The sequence below is a fragment of the Podarcis tiliguerta genome (genome assembly GCF_965153285.1).
Source record: "Podarcis tiliguerta genome assembly, chromosome: 1".
NCBI classification, from domain to species: Eukaryota; Metazoa; Chordata; class Lepidosauria; order Squamata; family Lacertidae; genus Podarcis; species Podarcis tiliguerta.
In genome coordinates, this window is record NC_139534.1 from 93,331,120 (window position 1) to 93,359,098 (window position 27,979).

At 44.4% G+C, this 27,979-nt stretch overlaps 2 protein-coding genes across 6 annotated transcripts in view; one reads left to right on the plus strand and one right to left on the minus strand.

Moving 5' to 3' along the window:
- Positions 1-623: 623 nt before the first annotated feature.
- On the minus strand, positions 624-13,289 carry GCHFR (GTP cyclohydrolase I feedback regulator). Its single transcript, XM_083451351.1, has 3 exons — positions 12,900-13,289; positions 5,987-6,081; positions 624-1,391 (listed from the first exon to the last, which is right to left on the minus strand). The coding sequence occupies exons 1-3, from the start codon at positions 12,933-12,935 to the stop codon at positions 1,211-1,213; spliced, it is 312 nt and encodes a 103-aa protein (XP_083307477.1). The 5' UTR covers positions 12,936-13,289; the 3' UTR covers positions 624-1,210.
- An 8,287-nt stretch (positions 13,290-21,576) lies between these two features.
- Positions 21,577-27,979, plus strand: part of RMDN3 (regulator of microtubule dynamics 3) — a 29,907-nt gene continuing 23,504 nt past the window's right edge. The window contains exons 1-4 of one of the 5 annotated variants that reach the window (XM_083450635.1): positions 21,577-21,698; positions 23,299-23,501; positions 24,246-24,441; positions 25,498-25,644. In XM_083450635.1, the coding sequence (XP_083306761.1) occupies positions 21,667-21,698; positions 23,299-23,501; positions 24,246-24,441; positions 25,498-25,644 (578 nt within the window). In that variant the 5' untranslated portion in view covers positions 21,577-21,666. Of the gene's footprint in view, positions 21,776-22,008; positions 22,082-22,272; positions 22,625-23,298; positions 23,502-24,245; positions 24,442-25,497; positions 25,645-27,979 lie in introns of those variants that run through there. The other 4 variants (XM_083450631.1, XM_083450632.1, XM_083450634.1 and 1 more) reach the window with 4 other exon arrangements.

The following is a 27,979-nucleotide window of genomic DNA, read 5'->3' on the forward strand; positions in this document are numbered from 1 at the left end:
CTTCTGTTCCCACATGGAAGGCTTTTTTTAAAAAAAGGGTTCTGAAATGCATTGCATGCACCCTCAAATCTGCAGCAATTATCATGGCAGGTACTGGTGCTGTTTTTGGTCTTTTCTCACTGCTCTCATTAACAGGGAAACATGGAGATTATATATAATCAGTGTTGGCCACAGTACATGACCATATTTTCAAACACAAGGGGAGTAAATGGTTTGGCACTACACTACTAAATCAGTAAATAGCCCATGATACTGCCATGTTCCTACAGCTTCTTGAAGAATGGTAGGCTATACAAGTTGGGATAGCTCGGTTGGTAGAGCATGAGACTTCAGGGTTGTGGGATTGAGCCCATTGGGCAAAAGATTCCTGCATTCCAGGGGGCTGGACTAGATGACCCTTGTGGTCCCTTCCAACTCTACAATTCTATGATGATTCTAAGGCTGTGGGCCTCTGGTTCATTATCTGGCAATGCAGGAACTGGCCCATATCCAGGGTCATTATCTGTGTACTTCTTCTAAAGCCTTTTAGCGGCAGCTGCTCATTATTTCTCAGAAATTCATTCAAGAGTTAAAACGCTTGCCCGCTGCTACTTCAAAGGAATTAAACTCTGGACAATGTGAAGTCTGTTTGTTAAATTATTTTATTTTGCCAGCTATTTTAAGAACGGCTTACTGCATAAACACAGTTCCAAATAATCCCAGCAATGAATGGACTGGTACAATTACAAAACTGATGTTCAAATATTTACAGGACCTTTCGCCCCCATTTTCCAGTTTGCGTATAGAAGGGGTAACTAAAAAAACCACATTCAGGATTCTATTCATACTCTTTAACTTGAGTACACCCTAGATTATTTTCAGCTTGGAGATACGCTGTGCTTACTGGTGATCAACTTGTTCTGCAGCAGCATCCTCCCCTTTCTCAGCAAAGTAACAAACTTATAAGCTTGGCCTTTTCTCCCCCCAGCCACTCTAGCCTGAGAGAGTTACTTTAATGCCAGTTTTTCATCATTCAACAGGAACAAATGAGGATAATGCTGCTATACTGGCAGTTCTGGGCTGGCATTCCAATTAATGCTCAAAAAGGATTGATCTCTTCAGGCCAACGCCAGCCCTAACTGGGCCACCTTCCTATGATGCGCTTGTGGTAGTGGTACCTATGTTTCATAATGCCTTAAAACGAGTAGCACGCTGGAAAATGAAGGCAGGACTATGCTGGGCGATTTACAGCAATATCTTGGGCAGAGAGAAAATCAGAGTTCTCTGTACTTTCTTTGTGGAGGCACCACACCAGCGTCTGGCCCACTCCTGTCATGCTGATCACGCGATAACCACGCTTCTCCAGCTTGTCCAAGACGATCCGAGGGGCATCGTGCACATAGTATTCCCAGCTGTTGTAAACAAGATGTGGAAACAATGAGAAGAAGCAGTTTCCCAAATAACGTCAACTGAACTGTAACTGCCACTTGGGGAAGGCTACCAAATTCCATCAAGGTTCTGACAGCGCAATCTGTAAACCTAGAAAGTAACTGGACGTGTAAATAAAAGTGGTGCGGATCAGGGTTATGCCCAGTTACGGCTTTGCCATCCCAATTTTTTGGAAGACTTAGGACAGGGTTGGGAAACCTCAGGCCTTGGGGCCAAAGGTAGTTCTTTCCAGCTCCTCCTGGGCCTGGAAAGGGGTTAGTTTAACCTCTGATTTGCTAGTAGTAGACCCCATACAGACCAATCACACTATCTAGATCAGGGGTAGGCAACCTAAGGCCCGGGGGCTGGATGCAGCCCAACTGCCTTCTCAATCCGGCCTGCGGACGGTCCGGGAATCAGCATGTTTTTACATGAGTAGAATGTGCCCTTTTATTTAAAATGCATCTCTGGGTTATTTGTGGGGCATAGGAATTCATTCATCTTTTTTCTTCAAAATATAGTCTGGCGCACCACATCGTCTGAGAGACGGTGGACCGGCCCACAGCTGAAGAAGGTTGCTGACCCTGATCTGGTGCCCTTCAGATGTTTTGGACCACAACTTCTATCAGCTCTTGCCAACTTGAGTATTGGGTGATCTAGATAGGATTAGCATGAAGCTTACACACTTCATGGCAGAGTGAGGTCAAAACCAATTGTAAATGCAAGTTTGGAGCTGAACTTGGCTGTGGAATCTTCAGCATATCTTTTCTTGTTTCAGTTTAGGGATCACTTACAGAAACATTAAAATGCCCATTGAATAATGAGGAAATAGGAAGGACGGCCTAAAACTTGGGAATGTAACTGATAAGAAGAAATTAACAAGGGAATCCAAATCGACTCTGCTCTTGATACATCCCAACTAATAAAGGATAATTAACACCGCCGAAACATTTTTCACATTTCTGTGGTCCTTGCCACATATTTTGGGCTAGATGAGAGGTCGTCTTGCTCCGTGGGGAAATCCATGGCTGTGTATGACCCAGATCAAGCCACACAATCTCCATTTATTTAGGTACTTTCTTGTTAATTACATTTGTAATCCCAGCTGATGCATGCTTGTTTTAAGATTTCCAGGCTTACTCCAAAATACTTTTTTCAATTAAAAAAACATCCACTTGCACCTTTAAAACAGGGGTGGGGAACGTGTGACCTTCCAGTTCCAGTTGAACCAGAACTCCCATCATCCCTCAACATTGACCATTCTGGCTGGAGCTAGAATCCAACAATATCTGGAGAGCCACAGGTTCCCTACATCTGCTTTGAAACTAACAGGAATTATTTTATTGAAAGAGCGGGTTACCTGCATAATCATTTAGTTATAACACTTTAAGTGTTGTAGATATGCCCTTCACAAGTCGTTTACAACTTGAAGAGCGTCATAATTGCTTAGAAAAGCAATCTTCCATTAGTATGGCTCAATCTCTGCCTTGATATTTTAATAGGCCTCCCTTGGTTGTGTTCCTACTTGGTTCTCTGAACTGATCCCTCTGACTTAACCTTCCTGGAATGCAGGTTTTCACACCCACAGCAAAGATGCCAAGTATAGCCCTACATTCCACCAAGGCAGGTTTGTTTTTTGTTTTCCCCCCCTCTTCCTCCTCTTCAATTACAAAAGGGAGGAGGCAAGCTACGCAGCTTTTCGCCGTGGCAACGGAGACAGGAAAAGCATCCACTGACTAAACATTGATTGCATCCTAGAAATGGATGGGGTAAGAATTAGAACTTGCAATGTTTGGAGACACGTCAGCCAGAGACAAGTACAAAAGTTGACATGAGGGAGTGACACTTCTCACAGCAAGCCCTAGAGCAGGGAAAGGCCACGTGCTGCCCTCCAGTTGTTTTGGATTACAAACCCCATCATCCTTGACCATTGGCCCTGCCTTCTGGGGCTGATGGGAGTTGCAATTCACAAATTCTGGAGGGCACCATGTTGTCTATATAAAATCTAAAACAAGGTCTCAGGTAGGATTCCTCTCGCATCAAGGTTTTTAATGCTTGATGTTTTGTGTTTTCAGATATGCTGAAAGCCGCCCAGAGTAGCTGGGGAGACCCAGCCAGATGGGCGGGGTATGAATAATAAAGTTGTTGTTGTTGTTGTTGTTGTTGTATGAATAATAAAGTTGTTGTTTTTGTTGTTGATGTATGAATAATAAAGTTGTTGTTGTTACATCCCACCACATAGTTGCCACACACCTGGAAATGAACAAGGACACTTCTCTGGTGAGAATGAGAACTCAGCAGCAGGGGTAAGGACTCTTTTTCAGTCTAAAGGCCACATTCTCTAGTGTACCACCTTCCAGGGGAAACATGCCAGTGGTGGGTGGGGTTAGAGGTAAAAGTGGATGCAGCAATTGATGCGACTCTTACCTTTCGACATGAAGCTACATTCCGTCCACACAAAAGCCAGAGGGTTGTTTCCCCCCACATGCACACACCTGGAGGGGGCTTGGCCTAGGGACAGTCTCAAAGAGGCCTCGAGGGCCACACTCATCACCCAAGGCTTAAAGGTCCTCACTCCTTCTTGAAGGCACTTGCAGGAAGGCAGCTGATCAGAATTCTAGGGGCCTCTCAAGACAAGCTGGTGCTTCCAACAAATGCCATTTTCCAGCAATGCAATTTTACACTTTAAATCGCTTTTTCTCTACTAGTAAGATAGTTGCTTTCAAGTATAAACTGTACGATCAGGGAATATGACAATGAGAAGGAAAAGAGCAGAAAACATCATTAAGAGTGCATTGTGGTTTTAAGAAGGGCATGATAATAAATCACAAGGGGGGGATGCTAGTTCTTCTTCACCATTTCTTAGTTCTTATCTCTGAGGTAATATTCATGTGGGAGAAAAATGTTCCCTAATTTTCCTCCTCTTCAAATCTGAAATACTTGTTTGTTTCAAGAGATTTTCAGTCTCATCTTATAGTTATGAAACAATAAAGTATCACCTTCAAAACTGTGTGTTTAAATCGTAATTACAGGATTCTGTATTGTGTGGGGACCTTCCACAAGTATAGGAGGCTTCCTGCTTCAGAAGTTCACTCTCCAACACTGGAGGGCAACATTAACAGTGATGGTGGGCCAAAGCTTTGGGTGCTCTTCATCACACAATGCTACTTGTGGGGGAGATTATAACACCTGAAAAGGGCTTCAGACATACTTGAGAGAGTGTCAAAGGAACACCAGACTGAAAACAGACTGAGGACAGGAAGGGGGAAATGCACAAGGCAGAAGTTGAACTAATGATGAGGAAGTGGTAAAACATTTACTCTGCATGCGGAAGGTCCCAGGTCCAATCCCTGGCATCTCCAGGCAGGTCTGGGAGAGAGCTCCACCTGAAATCCTGGAGAGCTGCTGCCAGTCAGTGCAGGAATTTAGAGCTAGATGGACCAATGGTCTGACTCAGTGCAAGGCAGCTTCCTAAATATTTAGGGGCTGAAGCAAGATGAAAGTCCTGCAAGGGACAGTGGCTGGAACACTCCTCCTGAAATTTCTCAGCATGAATGGGCCTTCATTTTTATTTTATTTTTTTACTGTTGTTCCAACCCTACTCTGGCATTAAGCCCTCACACAATGTTTACTGCATGAGAGGAAGAGTGGGGCCACACTTGCTGGTCACAACCCCATTGCCCATGCATTGAGTGGAAAGGTCTAAAGCAGGGAGCCTGACCTGCGAGTGTACAAGTATACAGCAGGTTTCTTGCTTAAGATTTTCCCCTCCCTAATGCATGGATAGCAGAGGCAGGGCCAGCAGGGGACGAGATGGAAGGGGTGGATCCAGCTAGGCCTGAAGAGGACTCTTTTCATTTACTTTGGACTGAAGTCCAGGAAACATCTCGGCAGCAGTGTTGAGTGTTCCATCCATCCTAAAGAATACACAGAGTTTTCACAGAGCTGAATGATGAAGGTGACCAGCAGGGCACGGTTTGGCCATAGATGCACAGTGTGAGGAAATGTTTTTAACCACTTAGATCAGGGGTAGCCAACATGGTGCCCTCCACATGTTGACATAAAATGCAGACACTGAGTTGGTAATGGACTTTTCACTGTGCCTCCAAATTTTAGATTCCAATTCACATATGAACATATAAAAAACTGCCTTACACTGTACGGGTCAAACCACTGGTCTATTGAACTCAGTATTGCCTAAAAACTAAACTGAAGTCTGGTTCTCATATTCACTTGGCTTATCTACACTTGTTACTTTATTTTTGTTTCATTTAGACTAGCAAGTGGATGTGTGGACCGAAATCCACTGAAAAACCTCCAGTTTGAGAGGTGATAGAAACATCTTGCCTGCAGTGCTGTAGCTGTGATGGCCTATTCACACATACAAGGCGCTATTTGATACTGCAGGCATCCTGTGATGAACACAAGGACATTTGAATTGCCCATAAGTATTGAATCTGCAGTGCACATGCAAAATCAAAAGGCGACAGTCACGTTATACTCTCAAAATCTCTGACTGGTTAACCAAAGGATGGAGAAGCAAAAAGATGGGAGATCAAATACCCACAGAAATACTTACAAATGGTTCCCCAGCATGTTTCTTTTCGTGGCCCCAAGGTATTGCATCAGGTTTGGGTCAGAGTGCTCATCACCAACCATGGTGGGCCCAACCTCCTGTAGGGAGAAATACCCGGTTTCATTACTGAAAATCATATTAGGATCAGGCAGTGGCGTAGCGTGGGTTGCCAGCACCCGGGGCAAGGCAAGTAATTTGCGCCCCCTAACCCGGGGCAAGGCAAGTAATTTGCGCCTCCCCCCCCGCTGCACTGTCCCTCCCCCGGATAGTCCCTCGCTCGCTCTCCGCACCGCACCGCACGCCTGGCACCCTCCCCTCCACAGTGGGCGGCGACCTGGCGGCTCGGATCGGATTCGCACAGCCAGCACTGCAGTGAGAGAGAGTGAGTGAGCCAGGTAGGGGCAGAGAGCTGCGAGTGCGAGTGCACCCCCCCCCCAGATGTTGCGCCCGGTGCGGCCGGGGCCCCCTGCACCCCCCACGCTACGCCACTGGGATCAGGGCATTCATTCAGTCTATCTAGCAAGAGTGTCTAATCCATCTAATCCAAGGGTCAGGAACTTGTGGCCATCCTGATATTGATTGATTACTTTTATTTTTTCCTTATTCCAATGATGATATTATTTATAGCGACTCAGAGACTTCTATGCTGTTAAATACATGACCCAGGAAGGTGGATACAGCAGGAATGCAAAACAAAACATTCTGCTAGAGCTCCTCCTGCAGGCTGAACAAGGGACACCAGGATTTCCATATGCATCGTTTATCCTGCCAAGTTAGTTATTATGCTTAAATTCAGATTAACTAGAGAGAAGAGAAGGGTTAGAAGAATAACTGTTTAAACAGTTACGCTACTTAGAGGCACTTAGGAAGCTGAACAAGCCTTAGCTGCAACCAAGATCACTAGCCACACTTTTTACTAGCCTGCCTGCCCAAACTTACAAGTCATATCAACCTATAAGGGGAGCAAGGAGAGAGCTGGAGAGCACTTCCACTTCTTTTCCACTGAAGAAGCAGCAGCAGCAGCAGCTTTGACTAATTGCCTGGAGCCACTTCCTACTCACCACAAGCTAAAGGTGAACCATTTGAATGCTTGCAAAATCTTACTTAGATCTCAAAGGAGCCACTTTGCAAATATACTGCTTTAAAATGTTCAGAGCATGGAGTCTCAAAATATGCTAAGAAGCAACTTTTACCCCAAAGGCCAAGATGCTTGCCAAACAGCAAAGGGAACCCACAATGGCTGTGCGACAAAGAGGCTGCAATGCTAAAAGGGTCCACTGTGTGACCAGACCACGGTTCAGGAAAGGGAAAGAAGAAAACAGTGCAACTGCCACAGCTTATTCAGAAACCACGAAGGAGCTCTTTCGCGCTCACTGTGGCATGCACTGCAGAGCAATGTCTACAAGAGCACGCCACAGCCAAATGACCTCGCAAACCCTCTTGTCCAGCAGAAAACATATTCAGTGCAACAGCGTTTCCTGGCCAGTTTGTCCAGGAAATGACTTGGCATTCCAGCTTCATAAGCCCTTTGAGTAAAGGGACCGAGTGCTGCAGGAACTGGCGAATAGGCTTTGTACATCCCTGGACTGTATTTGGGAAAGAGAAACTTGCATTGTTTGAAATGGCTGTAGGCAGACAACAAAATGTTGTCACCCTATGGTTTCCCCCCTCTTTATTCATATTAGTTAATGGTCTAGCCAGTGTTCTAAAGCTTCTCAAAATTCGCTCCCCTTTCATTTCCTACAAAATATGCATTGCAAATAAAAAAATGTCAGACTCCTATAGAAAGCTAGAATTTATTCATACTGAGGGTGTAATCCTAAACAAATTCATTTGGGAGCAAGTCACCTTGAACTCAACTTACTTCTGAGTAAACAGTAGGATTGTGCTATTTATTGCTTAAGCAAATGTGTGATATGTTGGTGGCAAGGGGAAAATACTGTAGGTATAAAAAGGAGAATTTCTAGATGCCAAGATCCAAGTCTGGGGCAAGTACTCCTTGGTGAGAGAACCCCAGCAGAGTTTTCACATCACAAAATATGCAGCAAAGTAAAGCATGGAAGTATAGGCTGGTAGACCTTTAAATTATCCCCCTGTAAATTCCAAAAAAAAAAAAAAACCTTCTTCCTCATCATAGAAAAAGACCACACATTTGGTCAGTTAAAAATGGTTTACTTACAAACTCTGCAAAGGTCATATTCATGTGCTTTTCCACACAGCATTCAGAAGAAGTTGCAGGCAGTAAACCTGACTTAGTTACAGTGGTAAAAGTTCCTAAATTATTTGTATAGGAATTCAAGAAAGGCTTGTTAGAGTCATGTGGTCTGAGCTTCGAGCAACCAAGGTAGGCTGACAGAAACGAAGTCTTGATTACCTAGTGTCCCACCCAAGGTGAGCTAAGCCTTGCAAGACAGCTTACTCTATGGCAGGGGTGTCAAACTCAAATTCATCGGGGGCCGCATCAGCAGTTTGGTCACCCTCAAAGGGCCGGTTGTATCGGCCTAAAATATTTGAGCAGGCTGAGACCCCCAAAGTTGATGGGCTTTGACATTTAAATGGGATGTGTGTGGCATGTGATAAATTATGTGAGGTTCGAGCTGGTCTTTGACCCGTAATAAATGATGATGATGATGATGATGATGATGATGATGTGAGGTGGGGCCTACCTGCCCCCCTCAATATTTTATTCAGCCTGACACCCCTGTTATGAAAGATTACTAAAGTCTGCCCCTGTGGTGATGTATCATAACATTGTGCAGGCCCAGTCTGAGGGCACCTTTACTGGACTGCGTCTTGTGGCTGGGGCTTATCTACGCCTTCTCTTCCTTCTCCGCCTGGTGCTGCCTCCTCCCTGTGCCAGGTGCTGGCGGGGGGGGGGGGGGAGATGTGCCGGTTGCAACCCAGTTTCTGACGGGGGCCAATGCTGCTTGTTCTTCCCTCTACTTTTCAACACTGCAATATATCGCTACCGTATCACAACATCACTATCACAATGTTGAAAAGTTGGTATCGTCTGCTTTTAGGGGCTGATGGGCTTACTCAGTACGGACAGGGGCACTCCTAGGAATTTATTGGATTTCAAATCCCTGGATTTCAAATCCCATTGAGGGGGGGCAGGGGCGGACTTTGGTAATATGGCACCCACCCTGAGTGAGGACAAACTTTGGTGCCCCCCCCCCCATAGAATAAATAGGCATCGTTATCATTATTTTGTCCTCCCTTGGCTCGGGGCGGGTAAGGCGCCCGCACGGCCCCAAATCTGGTGCTGGTGGAGGAAGCACATTTCCACAACGGGCCGAGCTGCCCCTGTGGATCCTGCTGCCTGAGGCAGCCGCCTCCCTTGCCCTCCGTGGCAAGCCGAGGCTGAGGGGGACGTTCGCTTGCCCAGGCGCCGGGCTTCCGTCCACTTGCTCCGGTGCGCTCGCTGCAGCCCTGCTGCCAGCTGCCAGCAGCCGTCGGGGAAGGCGGCCGGGCTCCGGGGCTCGGTGGGGCCCGCCGGCAGAGGGCGGCGCTGCGCCTCGCCTGGGCGTGGAAGCCCTGCTGGCACGTTGTCTCCCACGCCGCGCGTTCGCGTCGCGCTCCCGCCTCCATCTCGGCTCGCTCCCTCCCGTTCTCCGCCTCCGCGCCTCGCCTGCCAGACTCGCATCCCTGCCCGGCGGCGGCACAGCGGAGGCCGAGCATGGCACCAGCAGCGGCTTCCGGGGCGCGCGGAGGAGCAGCCTCTCTGCTCACCTCCACCTTCGTGCTGAAAGGCGACGCGGCGCACAACCAGGCGATGGTGCACTGGATGGGCGAGAACAGCAGTGAGAATGGCGGCTACACGGGCCACATGACAACGTCTGGCGGGCCGGATTCGGCCCGCGGGCCTTGTGTTTGACACCTGTGCTCTATGGTCTTAATCCCTTCATGCATAAATTAGACCTAAGCATGTAGGTTATTTGAGGCTTGTTATCCCACATGATCCACTACAGATTTCTTAAAACTTTTTTTTTAATGTGCTGCAATGTAGAGTGTACCACACAGAGACACAAGGGAGCAAAGGTGAAACTTGATAGAGCTTTTCATAACAAATGAGGGCAAGAATATCCATTTGTGTATCAGAGAGGAACTGGAATTTTTAACTTTTATTCGATTTTTAAAGCACGATTGTGCAACCCCATTTGATTCACTATGCACTGCGACACACTGCCTTTCTGTTTACAGATCAAAATGACTGGAAGTTTCTTCCACATTGCCCTTTGCCACTCTTCACTCAGCTTCCAGTTGTTTTGTAACTCCATTTCTTTCCTTTGCTAACATTCAATACACCTAGCCCATGCAGCTTGATACTCTGGCTGGCAGGCAGAGGCCCCTGCAATGAATATAATGGGACTCTGCTAGAGTCTCTACCCAGCAAGAACAGAGCAATACATCTGCACAGTTCCTGCCCCCCTTTGCCCGTAGTCACTCAGGTTGAGATTAGCACATTAAAAAAGCTAGACTCAAAGTGCTTCCCGACAGTCACTATTTTGCAGAAAGGATTTCCCTGTATCGGAGGTTTTTAATGTTTGATGTTTTATTATGTTTTTATATGTGCTGGAAGCCACCCAAGAGTGGCTGGGGAAACCCAGTCAGATGGGTGGCGTAGTAATTATTATTATTATTAAATTATTATTAAAACATGTATCAGAGATTTAGGTTGGTGCAATGCAACAAATTCACTTAACACACTTTTTGCAGCTCAAAAAGCAACATGGAAATGCACTGGGAAATGTAGGATAAATGACTGAATAATGGGAAGGCAAGCAAATCAAGATGAATGATCATAGTCATACAACCACCCTATAAGAAAATCAGAGCGACCGCTCAACCAAGACTGGTCACAGTTTAATCACTGCATAAGCTTTCCTCAGGTTGGGGGAACTGGTGCAGCAGCAGAGCCAAACCTAGGAGTAAGGGGTGGCTCCAGGCATGCGTGCTTAGTAAAGCAGAAAAGAACTGGTATATGTGCCACCATATACAAAGCTGCCACCACATACAAAGCTGTCGGTATTCTGAGATTCCACAAAAGCATAGAGTACAAAAGGGGACCAGAAATTCAGCTTTACAGTTTTCCTTTCCTTTCCCTTGGCTTTTTAACTCAAGCTTCTAGTCCTTATGGGCAAAAATAAATTGGAATGTGGGGGGGCAGTGCTCAGCAAAGGCCAAGTGACATTTTCAGTTGGCTAGGAGATGCGGCTTCCATGCCTAGCCTCGTCCCTTCCATGCCCAGTACAATCCAATAAATATCCACTCAGGAGTAAGTTTAACGATGCATGATCTCAGATGTGTTTAGGATTCCAGCCTAAATTATGGGAAAGAGTGAGTGAAGATATGCCTAATCTGCATTATGTACACAAATTGCAAACAATGGGAGTTACCATGGCATAGAATCTTTCCTCTGTAATTTACAGACTGAGCAGTGCTGGAATAATATCACAGGGTATGCAATTTCAGAGTGTTTCCCAACCTTCTGTATGCAAAGCATAAGCATTACTACTTTAGCTCTGGTCCTTTCCCTGGGGTTGGCGTCACATTACATTTTTAAGTGTGCAGATAAAATATAATGCATCAAGCAGCTTTAAATGTGCTCATTTGGTTCCATCTAGGCATATACACATACACATACAAACCACCAAACACATAAATACATATATACATACATACTTATATGCCTGCATATACACATACTGTACATACATATATATGCCCCTCTCACAGGTCTGTTTTGAGGATAGAAAGAAGGAGACTATATATGCTGTTTTGAACTCCTAGGAGAAAAGGTACAATATACAAAATAGTAGCCATCTACCATTTTTTGTAGGATGAGCTAGTGTAGTGCAGTAGCTAACAGTCTAATATAGGAATCAGGAATTCCTTGGTTCAAATCTTACCTCAGGCATGAAAATAGATAATATTAACCTAACCACTTTCTTTGAGCAGCAGCCTCCCATCTACAATATGCGAGTAATAAAACTGCCCTAACTTGTGGAGCTGTCATAAGAATTACAACAATAATGTACCAATATGTAAATTGATTTGAATATTAAAATCTTCTACATAAATAAGCAGTATTAGTCATTCACATGTAACAGAACTTCTGGCAGCATTGTCTAAATTTACATCAGACTCAAGCTGCTTGTCATGCAAAGCTATAACATACGGTATTGGACTTCAGTCCGTTATTTTTGTCAAGGAGACAAAAAGTAAACGCTATCAGTTTGTAATCTAGGACATGCAAACTGTCTTATCACGCAACTATTCTACAGAATCACTGGTTGCTTCCTCAGCCTGAATAACAGCAACTTTTAGCATCAAAAAGGAAAACTTGGCACCCGTCTGATACACTGGGATATATCCACAGTAGGTTCACACTAACAGACAGACCACCCTCGGGACCATCGCTCAGCGGAAGAAGCCACCTGTCGAGCATCCGTTGAGAACTGCTGCACTAAGTTACCTGGACACTTTAGCAGGTGGCATCCCTGAAAAAGGAAGACAACCAGAAAACAGCCAAGTATGTTTCGATCCATGCCGAGATCACACAGCCACCCTGGGGGGTTTTTGCCAATCACACCGCCACCAGCCCTAAACAGCACAGAAAGAGACAGCCCCACCGGGATCCGAAAATACTTATGCACGCTCAGGGGCCAAAACGAGAAACAAGGGCCGCCCGCTGTTTAATGCAGGAACGTATTATAGCCTGGAAGCAGCGGCACCTCCGGCAAGGCAAATGGGATCAACTCCGTCCCGCGCCCCAGTCCACCTCTGCAAGCGGACACGGGCGGGCAGCAACCCGTTCGCGGCCGCCCCTCGCCTTCCTGGGCATGGGCACCGACGGGCTCCTGCTCAGCACCATCCCGACAAGCCCACCTAGAGCTCCCCCCGAGCTGCTCACCATGCGGATCTGAGTACTGATGAGGACGTACGGCATGATGCCCCGCCGCCAAGCGCTGCCCTCAAGGTGGCCGCCGCTCCCGCACGCCCCGCTTTTGCAGCGCAGCGCCCACGTGACATCCTGCCAATCCGCGGCCACGCCCTCGCTCCGAGGAGCCAATCGACGAGCGGGCAGCGGCGCTGGAACGCGAATTGCTTGGCCTCGGGCGGCTTAAGGGGCGCGCGGCGGCGTTCAGTAGCTTTTGAGCTCGGAACTGGACTGCCAGGGGGTCGACCCCTGCTGCGTTGCATACACGGGTGGGTCACCCCACAGCCACAAGGCTGCGGGGGGCAGAGGCTTCCTTCCCCACCGCCAGCCGTGCACCGCTACCAGCCTCCTCCTGCTCCTCCCTTCAGGCGTTTCTGTAGCCGCAGACAGACAAGAGGGTGGTGGGGCGGTGCCCCATATGCCCTCATAGACCAGCCTCCGTCGGCACCCCCTCTGTGAAATATACGGCATGATACACCTGCCGATCTTTCAGTGCATGTCGCAGAATAAGGCATGCGTAGGACTGCAAACTTTCGTTTGGGCTCTCCCGCTGAAATCGATGGGAATGAGAAGCATTTCAGTTTGTTGTTGTTTAGTCGTGTCCGACTCTTCGTGACCCCATGGACCAGAGCACGCCAGGCACTCCTGTCTTCCACTACCTCCCGCAGTTTGGTCAAACTCATGCTGGTAGTTTCAAGAACACTGTCCAACCATCTCGTCCTCTGTCGTCCCCTTCTCCTTGTGCCCTCCATCTTTCCCAACATCAGGGTTTTTTCCAGGGAGTCTTCTCTTCTCATGAGGTGGCCAAAGTATTGGAGCCTCAGCTTCACGATCTGTCCTTCCAGTGAGCACTCAGGGCTGATTTCCTTCAGAATGGAGAGGTTTGATCTTCTTGCAGTCCATGGGACTCTCAAGAGTCTCCTCCAGCACCAGAATTCAAAAGCATCAATTCTTTGGCGGTCAGCTTTCTTTATGGTCCAGCTCTCACTTCCATACATCACTACTGGGAAAACCATGGCTTTAACTTGTTGGCAAGGTGATGTCTCTGCTTTTTAAGATGCTGTTTAGGATGTAATATAGGCAGTGCTTTTTTCTGGAAAAATGTCTAGGGGTATTTTTCTGGAAAAAATGTCTAGGGGTACTCTCATTTTGACTCAAGAAAATCACCATTTATAGGAAAAATAAGTACAGTAAATGGACAAAAGTACAAAGATTCACAAAATGTTTAGTGGTATGTGTACTCCTGCATCCCCCCAGAAAAAAGCACTGAATATAATTTAAAATATTTACCACAGTACATGGCAACATTAATCTGCCCTCGCTGGGGTTTCCATTCCTTCATTGAAGGAGCAGGCATGTAACTTGGGGGTACTCCTGAATCCTTTGCTGTCGCTTGAAGCTCAGGTGGTCTCAAAAAGAGTGGCTGTGTGCCAGAGGGCAAGTGGGATGGCGGACCCCTCCCTCAATGGTCAGTTAGTTAGAAAGACAAAAGGGAAATTTAGGGTGGAGGTTTGCAGCAGTTTCTAAAAGACAGCAAGCTGAAGAGAGGGCCATGTTTTTGAGGATGTCTAATTTTTTATTTGAATCCAGGACTATGTCTGTGGGTGGCGGGGGCAGCGGCAGTGCTCTGAACTCCTCCATGGCAGGCTCAGGTTGTACATAAGTGTAAATAAACCATATTATCTTAAAGAAACCATGGTCTCCGCTGTGCCTCATTTCCAAAGGAAACACGAATCCTGGGTAAGTGCCTGGACCCCTGGAATCTAGCACTGTTGTGTAGGCTGTGGTAGCTTGTAACAATACCCTTCATTGACTTCCTTTAAATAAAGCAATAAGTTTGAAGGTTGGGGGAGCAATCTTTCACTCATTTTTTTGCTTTTGAACCAGGAGGTGGGGCTGTGCACAACAGAATAATAATATTGGAATAGCAAATGTGGGGCTCTACATATTCATTTCCTTTGTCTTGTATTTATTATTTTATTATCTTTGAAGGGAAATGCACAAACCTCTCAGGGTCCCAAGGTATAGTCTGAGGACACATGAGGCCACCATCTTTCTAAAGCTGATGAGGTCTGGATCTGGGTCAGTGCTAGGGTGGGTGAGTACCCGAAACCACATATATGCTGCCTTGAGCTCCATGATGGAAGAAATATAGAATACAGTGGTACCTTGGGTTAAGTACTTAATTCGTTCCAGAGGTCTGTTCTTAACCTGAAACTGTTCTTAACCTGAAGCACCACTATAGCTAATGGTGCCTCCTGCTGCCGCCGGAGCATGATTTCTGTTCTCATCCTGAAGCAAAGTTCTTAACCTGAAGCACTATTTCTGGGTTAGCAGAGTCTGTAACCTGAAGCGTATGTAACCTGAAGTGTATGTAACCCGAGGTACCACTGAAATGATTCATTTGTAATTTAACAGAGCATCTCATTTTCTGCTTCACTGTTGCTTTCATGGATATCTTTGTTCAGTCTGCATAATTTTAAATAAACTCAAACATTAGAAAACACCCTAAGTCTCAAGTAACCTTCATCCAAAGGAAACCCAATTCAGGTGTGTGCTGTGCACCCAGAACTTTTCATCACTCAGAGAAGTGGGGTGAACATAACAGCAACCAATTGTGCTCTGAGCTTTTTCATGCAATTCACGTTTAAGAAGGCTTGAGGTGATTTAGCTGCCTCGTAAATTATGGTTTGGTTCCTTTACATATTAGAGATAAATGGCTTTTAAAGCAAGATTTGTGTGTGCCTTTTCTGTTGTTGCAACAGCTTTTTCAAATTAATGCTTTCTTCTTCACTCTATAAGTGCTACAACTAATCTTTGAGTTTATTAAGATTGTTCATAGTTTCTTGAGATCAGCCAACATTGTTAAATTAACTTCCTACACAGAGTGAACATCCTTTTTCTATCCTTCCTTTCGGTATAAAATATATTCGAGGCAGTTTACAAACAATAAAGCAACTATTACAATGATTTGCAACAAGGCTAAAAACAATAAAACAACTTTTACAAAGTTTGCAACAAGGCTAAAAGTAGCAGTAGCAGTAAAATCCTTAAAATGGAGGGGATCCCAAAATAGCTCCCTGAAATAAAACAGTATTTGCTTCTTGTCTAAATAAAATAAACTTTCTTGGGAGGCTGCACCATGGCCACTCTCTAGCTCTTAAAGGGAGAGGTAATACTTGAGATATACTTGGTCCAAGCTATGTCTGTCTATCAAATTAGCATCCACTTGGCTGATAAAGGATTGGTGTGATCTGATCTGTGCACAGCTCTGTGGGTTAGAGTGTAGGGCTGATAACGCCAAGTTTGCAGGTTCGATCCCCGTATGGGACAGCTGCATATTCCTGCCTGCACATTGCAGGGGATTGGATTAGATAATCCTCAGGGTCCCTTCCAACTTTACAGTTCTATGATTCTGTTATCTGATCTACCAACTCCAGACAAGCCTGTCATCCACATTCTGCACACTGAAGCTTCCAGACTATCTTCAAGGGCAGTGCATTACATTACAGAAATCTAATGTGAAAGTGATTAGAGCAAGAGAAATTGAGGCCAGGTCTGGTTTTTCCAGGAAAGGGTGCAAGTGGCATAAAAGATAAAAAGGTCAAAGGTCATCCTGGTCACTGCTGCTGCCTAGGTATCCAGGAACAGGGCTGGGTTGAGAAAGAACCCTCAAGCTGTGGATCTGATGCTTCAAGAGAAGAGCAACTGTATGTGTACCAGTGATGGGAATGCACTGGAGCCTGAGTCAATGGTAATGTGCCCACAGTCTGAGCAACCAGTGGTGCATTCAAAAACGTTTTCTGTTGTGGCTCCCCGACTATGTAACATCCTACCCTGGAAGCTCAAATGGTGGAGACCATGATGAGTTTCTACCATCAAGTAAAAACATCCTTATTCTTCCAAGAATTTGGGGTGAACCAGTGAGGCCACATTTTCAGTATTTTTAGACCATTCTGTTTCTTTTTTATTGCTTTAAGTTGTGTATATTTTTAATTGTTCATGATATTTTGGAAATTACAGACATTGCTATAAATGACAAAAGACGGAATACAAATCTAGATAATAATTACAAAAAGTTACATGGTTCGTTCCTTCCAACTCTATGATTCTATGAATTGATTTGATAATCTTGAAATGCGTACTTAATATATTTGGATGACTAAAAACATCATTTGCACATTCTATTTTTTTCCCATTCTATTTTTTCTTCTTCATTTTTATCCCTAGGGTCCCACTCCTTTTGTTTCTTTGTTTGTCTGGGAAAACCTCTTTTGTGTTTGTAGAAACTTTCAACCATCGCCATTTTACTGGAGTTGAAGAGATCATTACAAGATGAAAAGTCTGACAGCGTGTTGACACTGCAGCGAAAAGTCACGTGCAAATATAACCAGCCCTGGGAACATGAAAGTTATTATTTTTTTAAAAATCAATTTTTTACTAAAACTTGGCGCATAACTAAATTAATTAAAGTAATTACATTTCCTTTCTAGTATTCTCCTTAATTATTTAAGCTTACCTTACTCTAGAATATTACCTTGTCACTGTCCTTTGATCCTGCTCCATGAAATGAGGTCATGGATTTGTGTGTGTGTTTATGATGGAACAATGGTTTTCATTTTGATGTCATGAGTAAAGAATTAAGGACTTTTCCTGTTAGCATGAAGAAATAAAATCAAAAACAAGAAACATCTGGGAGAGAAAACTCTAATAAGTAACATTTTGTACTAACCCAATTACTAAAAACAAATTAAATCCCGACAATGCTACTCTGGCTACAAGATGGGCTGGCTGACCCATTCAGGATTTCCTTATCTCTTATATGCATTATTTCTTTGGCTTAATCACTGTCGGGTTTTGTTTTGACCACAGAAGAGCATAACTGAAAAAGGATGGGGCTAATTTAATAACTATCACGTCTAGAAGAAGGGCAATAGCTCAATAGTAGGAAAAGCTTAATTCCTGACATCTGTTATGAAAAGGGTCTCAGGTACAGAGCTGGAAGTCCTGAAAAGTAACTCCCAGTCTTAGTAGGGAATACTGTGCTAAGTCTGACTCAAGGCAGTTCCTTTTCTCACACCTGTCTTTCACAGTGGGCAATTTCTAGAAAGTTCAAAGATGCCGGACTCAATGCAGCCTGGGAGTCACACCTTCGCACCAATAATAATAATAATAATAATAATAATAATAATAATAATAATAATTTATTATTTATACCCCGCCCATCTGGCTGGGTTTCCCTAGCCACTCTGGGCGGCTTCCAAAAGAATATTAAAATACTGTGATACATCAAACATTAAAAGCTTCCCTAAACAGGGCTGCCTTCAGATGTCTTCTAAAAGTCTGGTAGTTGTTGTTCTCTTTGACATCTGATGGGAGGGCGTTCCACAGGGAGGGCGCCACTACCGAGAAGGCCCTCTGCCTGGTTCCCTGTAACTTGGCTTCTCGCAGTGAGGGAACCGCCAGAAGGCTATAAGCCTGGTCCCCAATCCCAGATGTCTGGAGGCTGTTTGTTGTTACTTCTGACTTGAAGGATGAATATTACCATTATTTTTTCATCTTCTGTTTAAAGCTGCAATCCTATCCACGCTTATAAGTAGGTCTTATTGAAATTGGTTTAAGTGTGCATAGGAACTGGCCGAATTTGCCTTATTTGATAACACTGAGGGTGTTGATCACGAACATGGCAGTGCTTAATGGGTTTTTACCATAGTCTGACTCTGAATATGGTGGGTTTAGTTTAAAGAGAACAGTTTGATATTACTTTCACAAAGGCTGATGTTCCAACAACAGCCAAGTCCCATAAACACAGTCCAAGCTATGATTTATAATACTGTCTAGATAGGATCTTTAATATCCGCAAAGGCCTAACTTCAAACTCCCGCTGTCTTGAGCCTCTGTTATTCCTTCCTTGATAACAAACGGATAGTGAATAATAATTTGAAGGCTTACAGCAACGTGGTTTCCTTTTTCCATTCACCCTTAGGGATTTGTCAGATGAAATCTATTCCATTTGCTTTCAACCCAAACTCTTACGTCAGCAATGCAGCCCGACAGGCCAAGAGCGATTTCTAACAGTATTATATAGCTGGAACACTCACAGACTTCAGGGACTGCCTTATGCCCTGATCTGATATTATCTGTATGATGCAAAGCCAAATATTGTTTACTGGAAAAAATGGAAGTTTGGTGACTTGCAGGTGTAATCCCTGAGCACTTAGAACATGTCAACTTGTCTCATGGGATTACTATACATTGTTTATAACCAAGTCTTGCATCACCAAACTTTGTGACTTCTAATAAGGCATGTTTTAGTATGAGCCCCACCTTTCAATTGACCCATGTGCATTGGCAAACCCACTTTGTCAGTGACCTTCCCATATTGCACACAACATCCTCATATGTTTCCTCCCAACCCAGCCGGTAACAGACCATCCCAAGTTGTGAGGGGAAGATCTGCAAGGAGCTTTCATTGACTTTAAATTGAACGTGAATTGAATTATCTTGCACAATCAGGGACCCTGCGTTATCAGCGTTCCTGATTGTAGTGGAGCATATGTGGGCATCCCTGCTGCCTTCCACATTTGGAACATAGGAAGCTGCCTTATACAGAACAAGGTCATTGTTCCATCAGCCTTTGGTCGATAAAGCATTCTATGGCTTTTTAAATGTTTTTGTGGGAGGGGTTTATTGGTTTGTTTTTGTCTTAAGTATTTTGTGTTCTCATTTTGTATTTTTATGTTGTGAACTGCCCTGTAATCTTCAGGTGAAGGGCAGTATACAAATTTAATAAATGAAAAATAAAAATAATCCAGATGGGGTGATCTGATAACCATTATAAGCAACCAGGACCTGGTAGCCACTATGCTATATTAAGACTAGCAGAAATACCTGACAGAAATGTTGGGCTTGGCCTGGAATTCTTTGGCCTAGGGCACTGATGGCCAAACTTGGCCCTCCAGCTGTTTTGGGACTACAACTCCCATCATTCCTAGCTAACAGGACCAGTGGTCAGGGTGATGGGAATTGTAGTCCCAAAACAGCTGGAGGGCCATCACTGGCCTAGGGTGAACCCTAGATGTCCAATTAATAAAATGACATTTTCAGGCTTACATTGAATGGATAACTTTAAAATATGTGGTTATTTTGAGGCTGTTGTAAGTCCCCAGGGGGAAAGTGTGCTGCCGCAGAAGCTGTAAGATTAGATATGTGTGATTCAAATTTCCCAATGTGCAGATAGTCTTATTCATTTATTAAACCTGTATCATAACCTCCAGGGTGTATGGGGTTTTAGAGGGGTAGTACCTCTGGTGGGGGACATGCTTCTTCTGGGATAGTCTGTCCACTTTTGGTCCCCACCCTGCACTCAGCTCTCACCTGTAGCTACTAGAAGCTGTCAGCATGCAACAGCAGCCATACCCCAGGAACAGCTACGGCTTTGACTGGCCAGCTAAACCAGGCGATCGGTCTCAAACTCTTGGGGAGTTAGGGACTTTGCCTGTGTGCGAAGTAAGGCACATTGAACCGACGAGACCAATAGTAGGTCCAACAGCCAAGAAGGCGGTTTCTACACGTCCTGTAGAGGGAAGTGAGAGGCAGATCCGGCTCATCAACCCAGGAAGGTAGTCCATCTAGGAGACAGAAAACACTGATCCTAAACTTCCGTCTGTCAGTCTTCCCTAAAGAGTTGAGAGCTGCATAGGCAGAGAGAACTCCCTGCCGCTTCACTTCCAAAAAACTATACCCATATGGTCCAGCATCCTGTTTCCCAAAGTACTCTCCTACTGTTCTCCCCCAACAACTGGCATTTAGCAGCGTATGCCTCTCATGCTGGGAGAACATATCCATCATGACTCCCAGCCAGGGCCAGATTTAGGTTTGATGAGGCCCTAAGCTAATGATGATAACGGGGCCCTTTATATGTCCAGCTGTCCTTTGTCAACAACAATTTTTTGCTGGTTTTTTTGTGCTGAATATATGTTATAGGTAATTTACGGACCTAATAGGTATTTAAAGCCATTTGCCACGGTTGCTGTATGTTGGCTTTATTTTATGTGTTTTTTTAATCTTATATTTTGGAAACGTACATCCAGTTTTTTCCCTTTAATTTTTTGGGGGTCCCCAAGAGAGTGGGGTCCTAAGCTATAGCTTGTTTAGCTTACACGTAAATTCGGCACTGCTCCCAGCCATTGATGCTCCTAAACCAACCCCAAGCCCTTTCAGATTCTTGCACCGTTCGGAATCAGGGCATCTCCCAATGCGGCAAGTTAGGGAGAGAACAGCCTCTGTTTTAATTGTACAGTACACACCGCTGGCAGACGTCTAGGTAGGCGCCCCGCCGCTCCTTATTCCACCCCGCCCCCACCCGTCTGGTGTTTTCCTCACCCGTGTTTCCCTATTGCTCAGGCATAGGCAAACTCGGCCCTCCAGATGTTTTTTGGCACTACAACTCCCATCATCCCTAGCTAACAGGACCAGTGGTCAGGGATGATGGGAATTGTAGTCTCCACTGTGGGAGGCAGTAATGCTCCTAGAAACACTTGTGCTCCGCTCCTGCTTGTAGGCTTCTCACGGGCGCCTGGTTGGCCACCGTGAGAACGGGACGCCTGCTTTGCCCGGCCGCTGGTCTGATCCGGCACGGCGTCTCTCTACGTTCTAGAGGCGTGGCCTTTCGCTCCGTCAATTCTCCGCGCCACCTTTCCACCGGCGGAGGGATGAGTCGTGCCCCAACGTCATTTCTATGCGCCGGCGAGAGGACTGGCCTGCGGCGGGGTAAGGGGGAAACGCGGGGAACGAGGAGGGCGGCGGACGGTGGCCGCACGAGGACATATCCAGCGAGAAGCGCAGCGGTAATTTAAATAGCTGGAGAAGGAGAGCTTTGAAGTTTTCACTCAGCCTCCTCAAGCGGCTCGCGCGCCGCAACCGTCGCCTTGCGGCTTTCCTGACTCTTTGGGCGCGCGCGCGGCCTCCTTTTCGAGTAGGGAAAGGAGGAGAAAGGGGCGCTTGCCTGTTGAAGCATTAGTTCCCGGGCACGTAGAACTGCACATAGAGGGGGAGAGCGAGTCTAGTTTCATTTCTGAAAGAGGGACGGTGTAAGTCCCATACTTGCCTACTCTGGAGTAAACCCCACTGAGTTCAGTTGGCCTTACTCCCATGTAAGTGAGTGCAGGATTGCACCCTCCATCTCTTGTCAATGCAGCCCAAGAGATCCGCTGTGGCGCAACGCAATTCTCTGCGGTGCCACAAATCTCTCTCTCAAAGCGTTTTGCTGCAAACAGACCAATAATGTGGCTCTTCGGAATTTAGAACTCGGCCTTCTCTGCGCATGCGCCTGGAGCGGCGGGAGATGCTGGGGCAACGCGCCTCCTGTCGCCCATGGGTGGGGGTCGGGGTGCGGGTGGGGAAGGGGCGTGTGCCTCAGTTCTGCGGCTCACCAGTTCCCGCTATCTCTGAGCACACCCAGTGGGTGGCGACCCCTACATGCTCCTTCTTTCAGTAACGTTTGTGGTTTAAGAACCGCAGTGTCATCGCGGGGTCAGAGGCTTGGCCCAATTGTCAAATCGCCTGAGCTGGGTAGACAAGAGTTTAAAGCCTGTTTGGTGGTTTTGGACCCCTAAGGCTCAGTATTTCTTATCTCGAAACACATCATGTAGAGGGTGCTGACAAACCGAATTAAGGGGAACCTGGTATATTTACATGTAAGTGGGTTTAGATTTCTGTGTATTTCTGTATGTATTTATGCATGTATGTGAGAGAGGCAGCTAAATTGGGAAAGAGTGACCTGGGAAGAAGATTATGTGGCTTCAGTTCTTTGAAATTGCTACTAATGCAGACGGTGACCTGCTTTGAAATGGGAGTGTTTTTGGCAAGGTTGCTAGGTTATCACTTTTGTCCTCCCTGTTACCTGTTGAGCTCCTGGATTGAACTGTATCCGAGTATTACCTGAGTCAAATGTGTATAGCTTCAACTACAGAACTTTATCATGTGGAATGAAATCTCACTGAATGACTTTTGGTATTTGATTATATTTCAGTGTAAAATTCTGTTTCTCCTAAGCATTAATTTGCCATTGAGGTCACCAAATCAGGATTTCCCTCCTATATAGATAGAACATCAGAGTATTTATTTTTACATATTCTGAGAAGTAGGTTGCTGTCTATCTCTTGTATCGAAGAACTGACGGTTATGTTGCTGCACCCTCTTTGTTTTTGTTTTATTTTAAAAATGCTTAGCTTGTAAATATTTTAGACTTATTTTATTTTGAAATATTGTTAAGCACGTAACACTTACCATGTGTTATAATACAGCACTTTCTCCTTCATGTTGTGTCTATTTCATAAATACAAATTATGGCCTGCTTGAATTGTTTCAGATGCATCATGTCCAAAATGGTGGTCTTCCGTGTGGGACTTGGTGTGGTCCTGGGAGCAGCTGCAGGGATAGGTCTCTTCTACTACTTCTACAAACAAAAGAGAAAAAAGCCCCAGCAAAGATCCAAATCACCAAACGTACAGAGTCAACATAATGCTCTGGAAACTAAAGAACACACACAAATTCTACAGCCTTATAATCAGGGTACAAAGATGGTTTCCATTTTTTAAATTATCTTTTGTACTTTTATTTTTTCTAAGACTAGAGTTACTCAAACTGGTAAGAGGTTGTGAGGTTAATTTATCACCATTAAACTTGGAATTCGCATGCCTAGTATTACTCTTGTTTGCTTAATTTCAGTGAAAGTATGCTCTGAGATGAATGGGTAGATTAGTTGAGAATTCTGTTTGTATCTGATAAGTTATAATTACTTTAAAAATAAAGACACAACTCTGCTGAACTTGCCAAATGGGAATATATTAAAAGATTCAATTTTTCTGTAAATTAACAAATTACAATTAGACGTTAAGTTGTAAATGCTTAATGTGTACAAGTCTGCATATCCACAAGGCTCTTTCTGCAGACTGGAAAAGCAGTTATATTAGTGTAGGTTATATACCCTTGTACTATTTATCTGCAAAATGTTGATGGCTAGCATGTTTGCATCGCTGTATCAATGATATGTGCAATGCTATGGGAATTGACTGCATTTTTTCTCAGAGCAGGTTTTTATCTCTTTTTCCTGGGTTCTCCATTCTGGAAGAAGCTTCCTTCTACCAAGTCAGACTTTTGATCCATCTAGCTTAGTATTGTCCACCTAACTAGCTGTGGCTTTCACCAGGGTTACTGACAGGGGACATTCTCCTTCAAACCTGGAGATGCCAGGGATTGAGCCGGGAGTTTCTCCATGCCTAGTTGTGTTGTAGCTGCTTCATTTTCTTTCTCTAGTTCCACGGATGAGACAAGCACCAGTGGAAGGTGGTGACAGCATCCCATATACAGCTCATCTAACACAAGAAGAACAGGCTGAAGTGCTGAACCGTCTGGACTTTGTGCTCAAAAGCCTTATAGAACTGCGACATGAAGTGGAAGAGTTGCGGAATAGCCTGCGGGGTTTAGCAGGAGAGATCGTTGGAGAAGTCAGGTTAGTATAAAGCTATTTCCTTCAGATTCCAGGTTGCTGAAAATTACATGAACCATGTTTTGGGTGAAATTGTTATTGTGCTTTCCTTTTTTAAAATTGTCACTGCTATTTGTAAAACAGTAATTCTTCCAGAGTAATTCCACTGATATTCAGCAAAAAGCTATGGCTATGCTAGAGGCACATGCCCTTACAAGGATATTTAATTTCAACATGTTCCTCTCTTTTCCCCCCCCCAGCTATCTACAAAGCATCAACCTTTATCACACTAACCAGTATTTAAAATTGGAACCATTTGATTTTGTATCTGTTGTCAAATGTCATTTGTAACAGGTTGTCAGCCCCCAAAATTGATACTGGAGCAGAACACTGGTATAAAGCAGTTTATCAAGCAGTTCAGAATTGAATCCAAAACTAAGAAATGTGTTGATGTTTGTATTGTGGGAAGAGTAACTTCTGGAATAACTCCACTGGAAGGTTTTGGATGAAGTCTTTTGAATGATTCATGTTAATATTGACAACTGTAGAAAAGCAGCATCAGTGAAAGCACATCTGGTCTAGGCTGCAGTCCTATACACACCTTGGGGGAAGTTTCATTGAACTTGATGGGACTTTTTCCTGACACATGCAGAGGATTGCACTGCTATGCTTCTTAGTGGATGACCATTTATTTTTTCCTGGAAGTTCTTCTTAGTATAGTATAGTTGGCTAGATGATTTCCCCCTAACAGATATCCCAGACTCTGTAGACTTCACAGCCCTATCTAATCTATAAAGTTGAATGCACTTTTGTAAGTTTCCCTTCTTAGTTATAATTGGCAATATAGCTAAATTATTGTGTAAACATTTGTATATGTCTGTTATACTTTCATATTCTATGACACAATAGTTGAATAAGGTCTGATTTTGTAGGACTAATCTGAATTATACTGAGCAGACTAGAATAATTATTTTGGTGGTTTGTGGGTGCATCAGAGAAGGAAAAGGGAAACAAACAATTAATGGGAAACAAACAATTAAACAGCGTAAGTGTCTCTTGTGTTAATATCTCCCCTTGCAGAACTCAACTAGAAGAAAGCCAGAAGGTTATTCGGCGGAGGCGTAATGTATATCCCAGAGAAAGGAGTGATTCCACAGGCTCAAGCTCTATATATTTCACAGCCAGCTCTGGAGCTGCCTACACTACTGATGGTGAAAGTGAGGGAGGGTAAGTGAGTTCTATATGGAAAGAGTTTGGAGCTAGACCTCAGTTCAAAAGCTTTTAAGCAGAGATTGCGTGGTGCATCCCTTCAGATAGACCAGGCATGTCCAAAGTCCGTTTTGGGGGGGCCTAATCCAGCCCAGGTCAGTTTAATCCTGGAGTAAACAATTTTGGGGTAAATAATTGTAAAAAAAAGTTCAACAACTTCAATCCTAAAAAATCCTTTAAAAAGCTCAACAACTTCGGTCTGCCCTCGCGCATGTTCACTTCATCTGGCCCTCTTTGAAAAAAGTTTGGGCACCCCTGAGATAGTCAGATCAACTGTAGCAATTTCTACAATAGCCCTACAGGGGAATCACTGCTTACATGAGGGTTCCATTTCTGGCTGCCAGACATGTAAGTGTGACATGCCCAAGTCCATTCCACTCCACCCCATTCCGCCCCACCCTCTTTGGGTGCCAAAAACAGTGCGCCTGTCAGCGACCACACATTTACTGATCTCACACGAGTGTGGAGGTGCCTGTATTTTATAAGATTTCCCTTACGTTCCTTTTTAACTACCTTGTTATAAGGATTTTGAAAAAGAGAGAGCTAGAATGACCTTCGCTTTCTAAAAAATATTTATTAATAAAAAAATTATATCCCGCTTTTCATCATCAGAACATAAAACAAACTGTGAAAGAGTGCAAAGGCATCTGAAAGTCAATATGAGCAGTTCTTATCTAACTTTGTGTAGGAGGGTTGCCCATTAAATGAGATTCCTCAGCTGTCTTGGAAGGAAGGGTCAGAAATAATGCCATATTTGTCCTTGTGGCTTAAACCGATTTCATGACCTTGCATAGATTTCTAGAATGTGTTGTACTTGGGAAAGAATTTGGGGAGAGATGTGGAGAAGTCTGACCATGAGTCTGTAATTTATCTGCTGAGTGGACAATATAAACAAACAACTATGACGCTTGTACACTTTCTATCTGCTGTTGTCTTATTAGGGAAATTCAGAATATTAAGTTTGTTTTGTGCTTTTATTATTTAGGTGTTACTATAATTTTCTTCATCGTGTATTTCTATGGCATTTCAATCAAGATTTGTTCCAAGACAGAAAGTTTTCTGAAGGAGCATGTTGTAAAAAGGAGTTGTGATCTGCTAGGAACATTTGGCATTTTGAGTTTATGCGATATATAGTTTAGTTTGGGTCCAAAATAAAGTTCTACTGATTTTACCTCGTGTAAATTTAAACTTCAGTTTGATAATAGTTGGATGACTAGATACAAGTTAACAGATCTAATCATATTGATAAATGAAAACCACAACCATTTCTTTCCCCGTGGCTTGTATTTGATTTGGGATATTAATCCTTTGGTAGTGGCGATTGTGGAGAAATAACTCTTGCTAAGCTAATAAACTGCTGAATGGTCTTAGCCTGAGAGCATTTATTTATCTGCTGTATTTATATCTCACCTTTCCCCCAAGGAACTCCAGTGTGGTACATGGTTCTCTCATCCCCACCCACCCTATTTTTTGTCCTCAGACTGACTCTGTGAGGTTGGTTAGATTGAGAGAGAGTCACCCAGGGATTGCCATCTTTTATTTCTTTATGGACAATATTACTATGCTTCCTCATAACCAAAGTTATGGATGACATACCTAAACATCATTAAAATACAATAGAAGCAATATAAATAAAATCACAGTAAAACACATCACACTTCAGAGAAGTGTGGCGAATGCAGGCCTTAAAACATTTAACAAACCAGAGTTTCAAAGTCCTTTAAAGCCCTAAAAAGGTACCCTAAAAAGCATTGGAGAATAAAGTCTTTTCCTGATGCCACAAGGAATACAAAGTACAAATATTTGGTGGCAGGGGAGCCGCAGTGGAGAGGAAATTCCACAACTGGAGTACTATCACTGAGGCAGCACACTCTGTAGCCCCAAAACAGAGTACAGTGGTACCTCGGGTTACATACGCTTCTGGTTACATACACTTCAGGTTACACACTCCGCTAACCCAGAAATAGTGCTTCAGGATAAGAACAGAAATCGGGCTCCGGCAGCACGGCGGCAGCAGGAGGCCCCATTAGCTAATGTGGTGCTTCAGGTTAAGAACAGTTTCAGGTTAAGAACAGACCTCCAGAACGAATTAAGTACTTAACCCAAGGTACCACTGTACTTGGTGCTGGCACTCTGAGAAGGGCCGTTGGTGACCCCATGACTGAGTGGAATTTGAACCTGGGTTGCTAGTCCTAGTCAAACATGCTAACCACTGTACTCTGGACCCATACAATTGCACACGGAGTTTGGTCCTTTGAAAAAGGAGGTAAAACACACACATCCTGCATATACT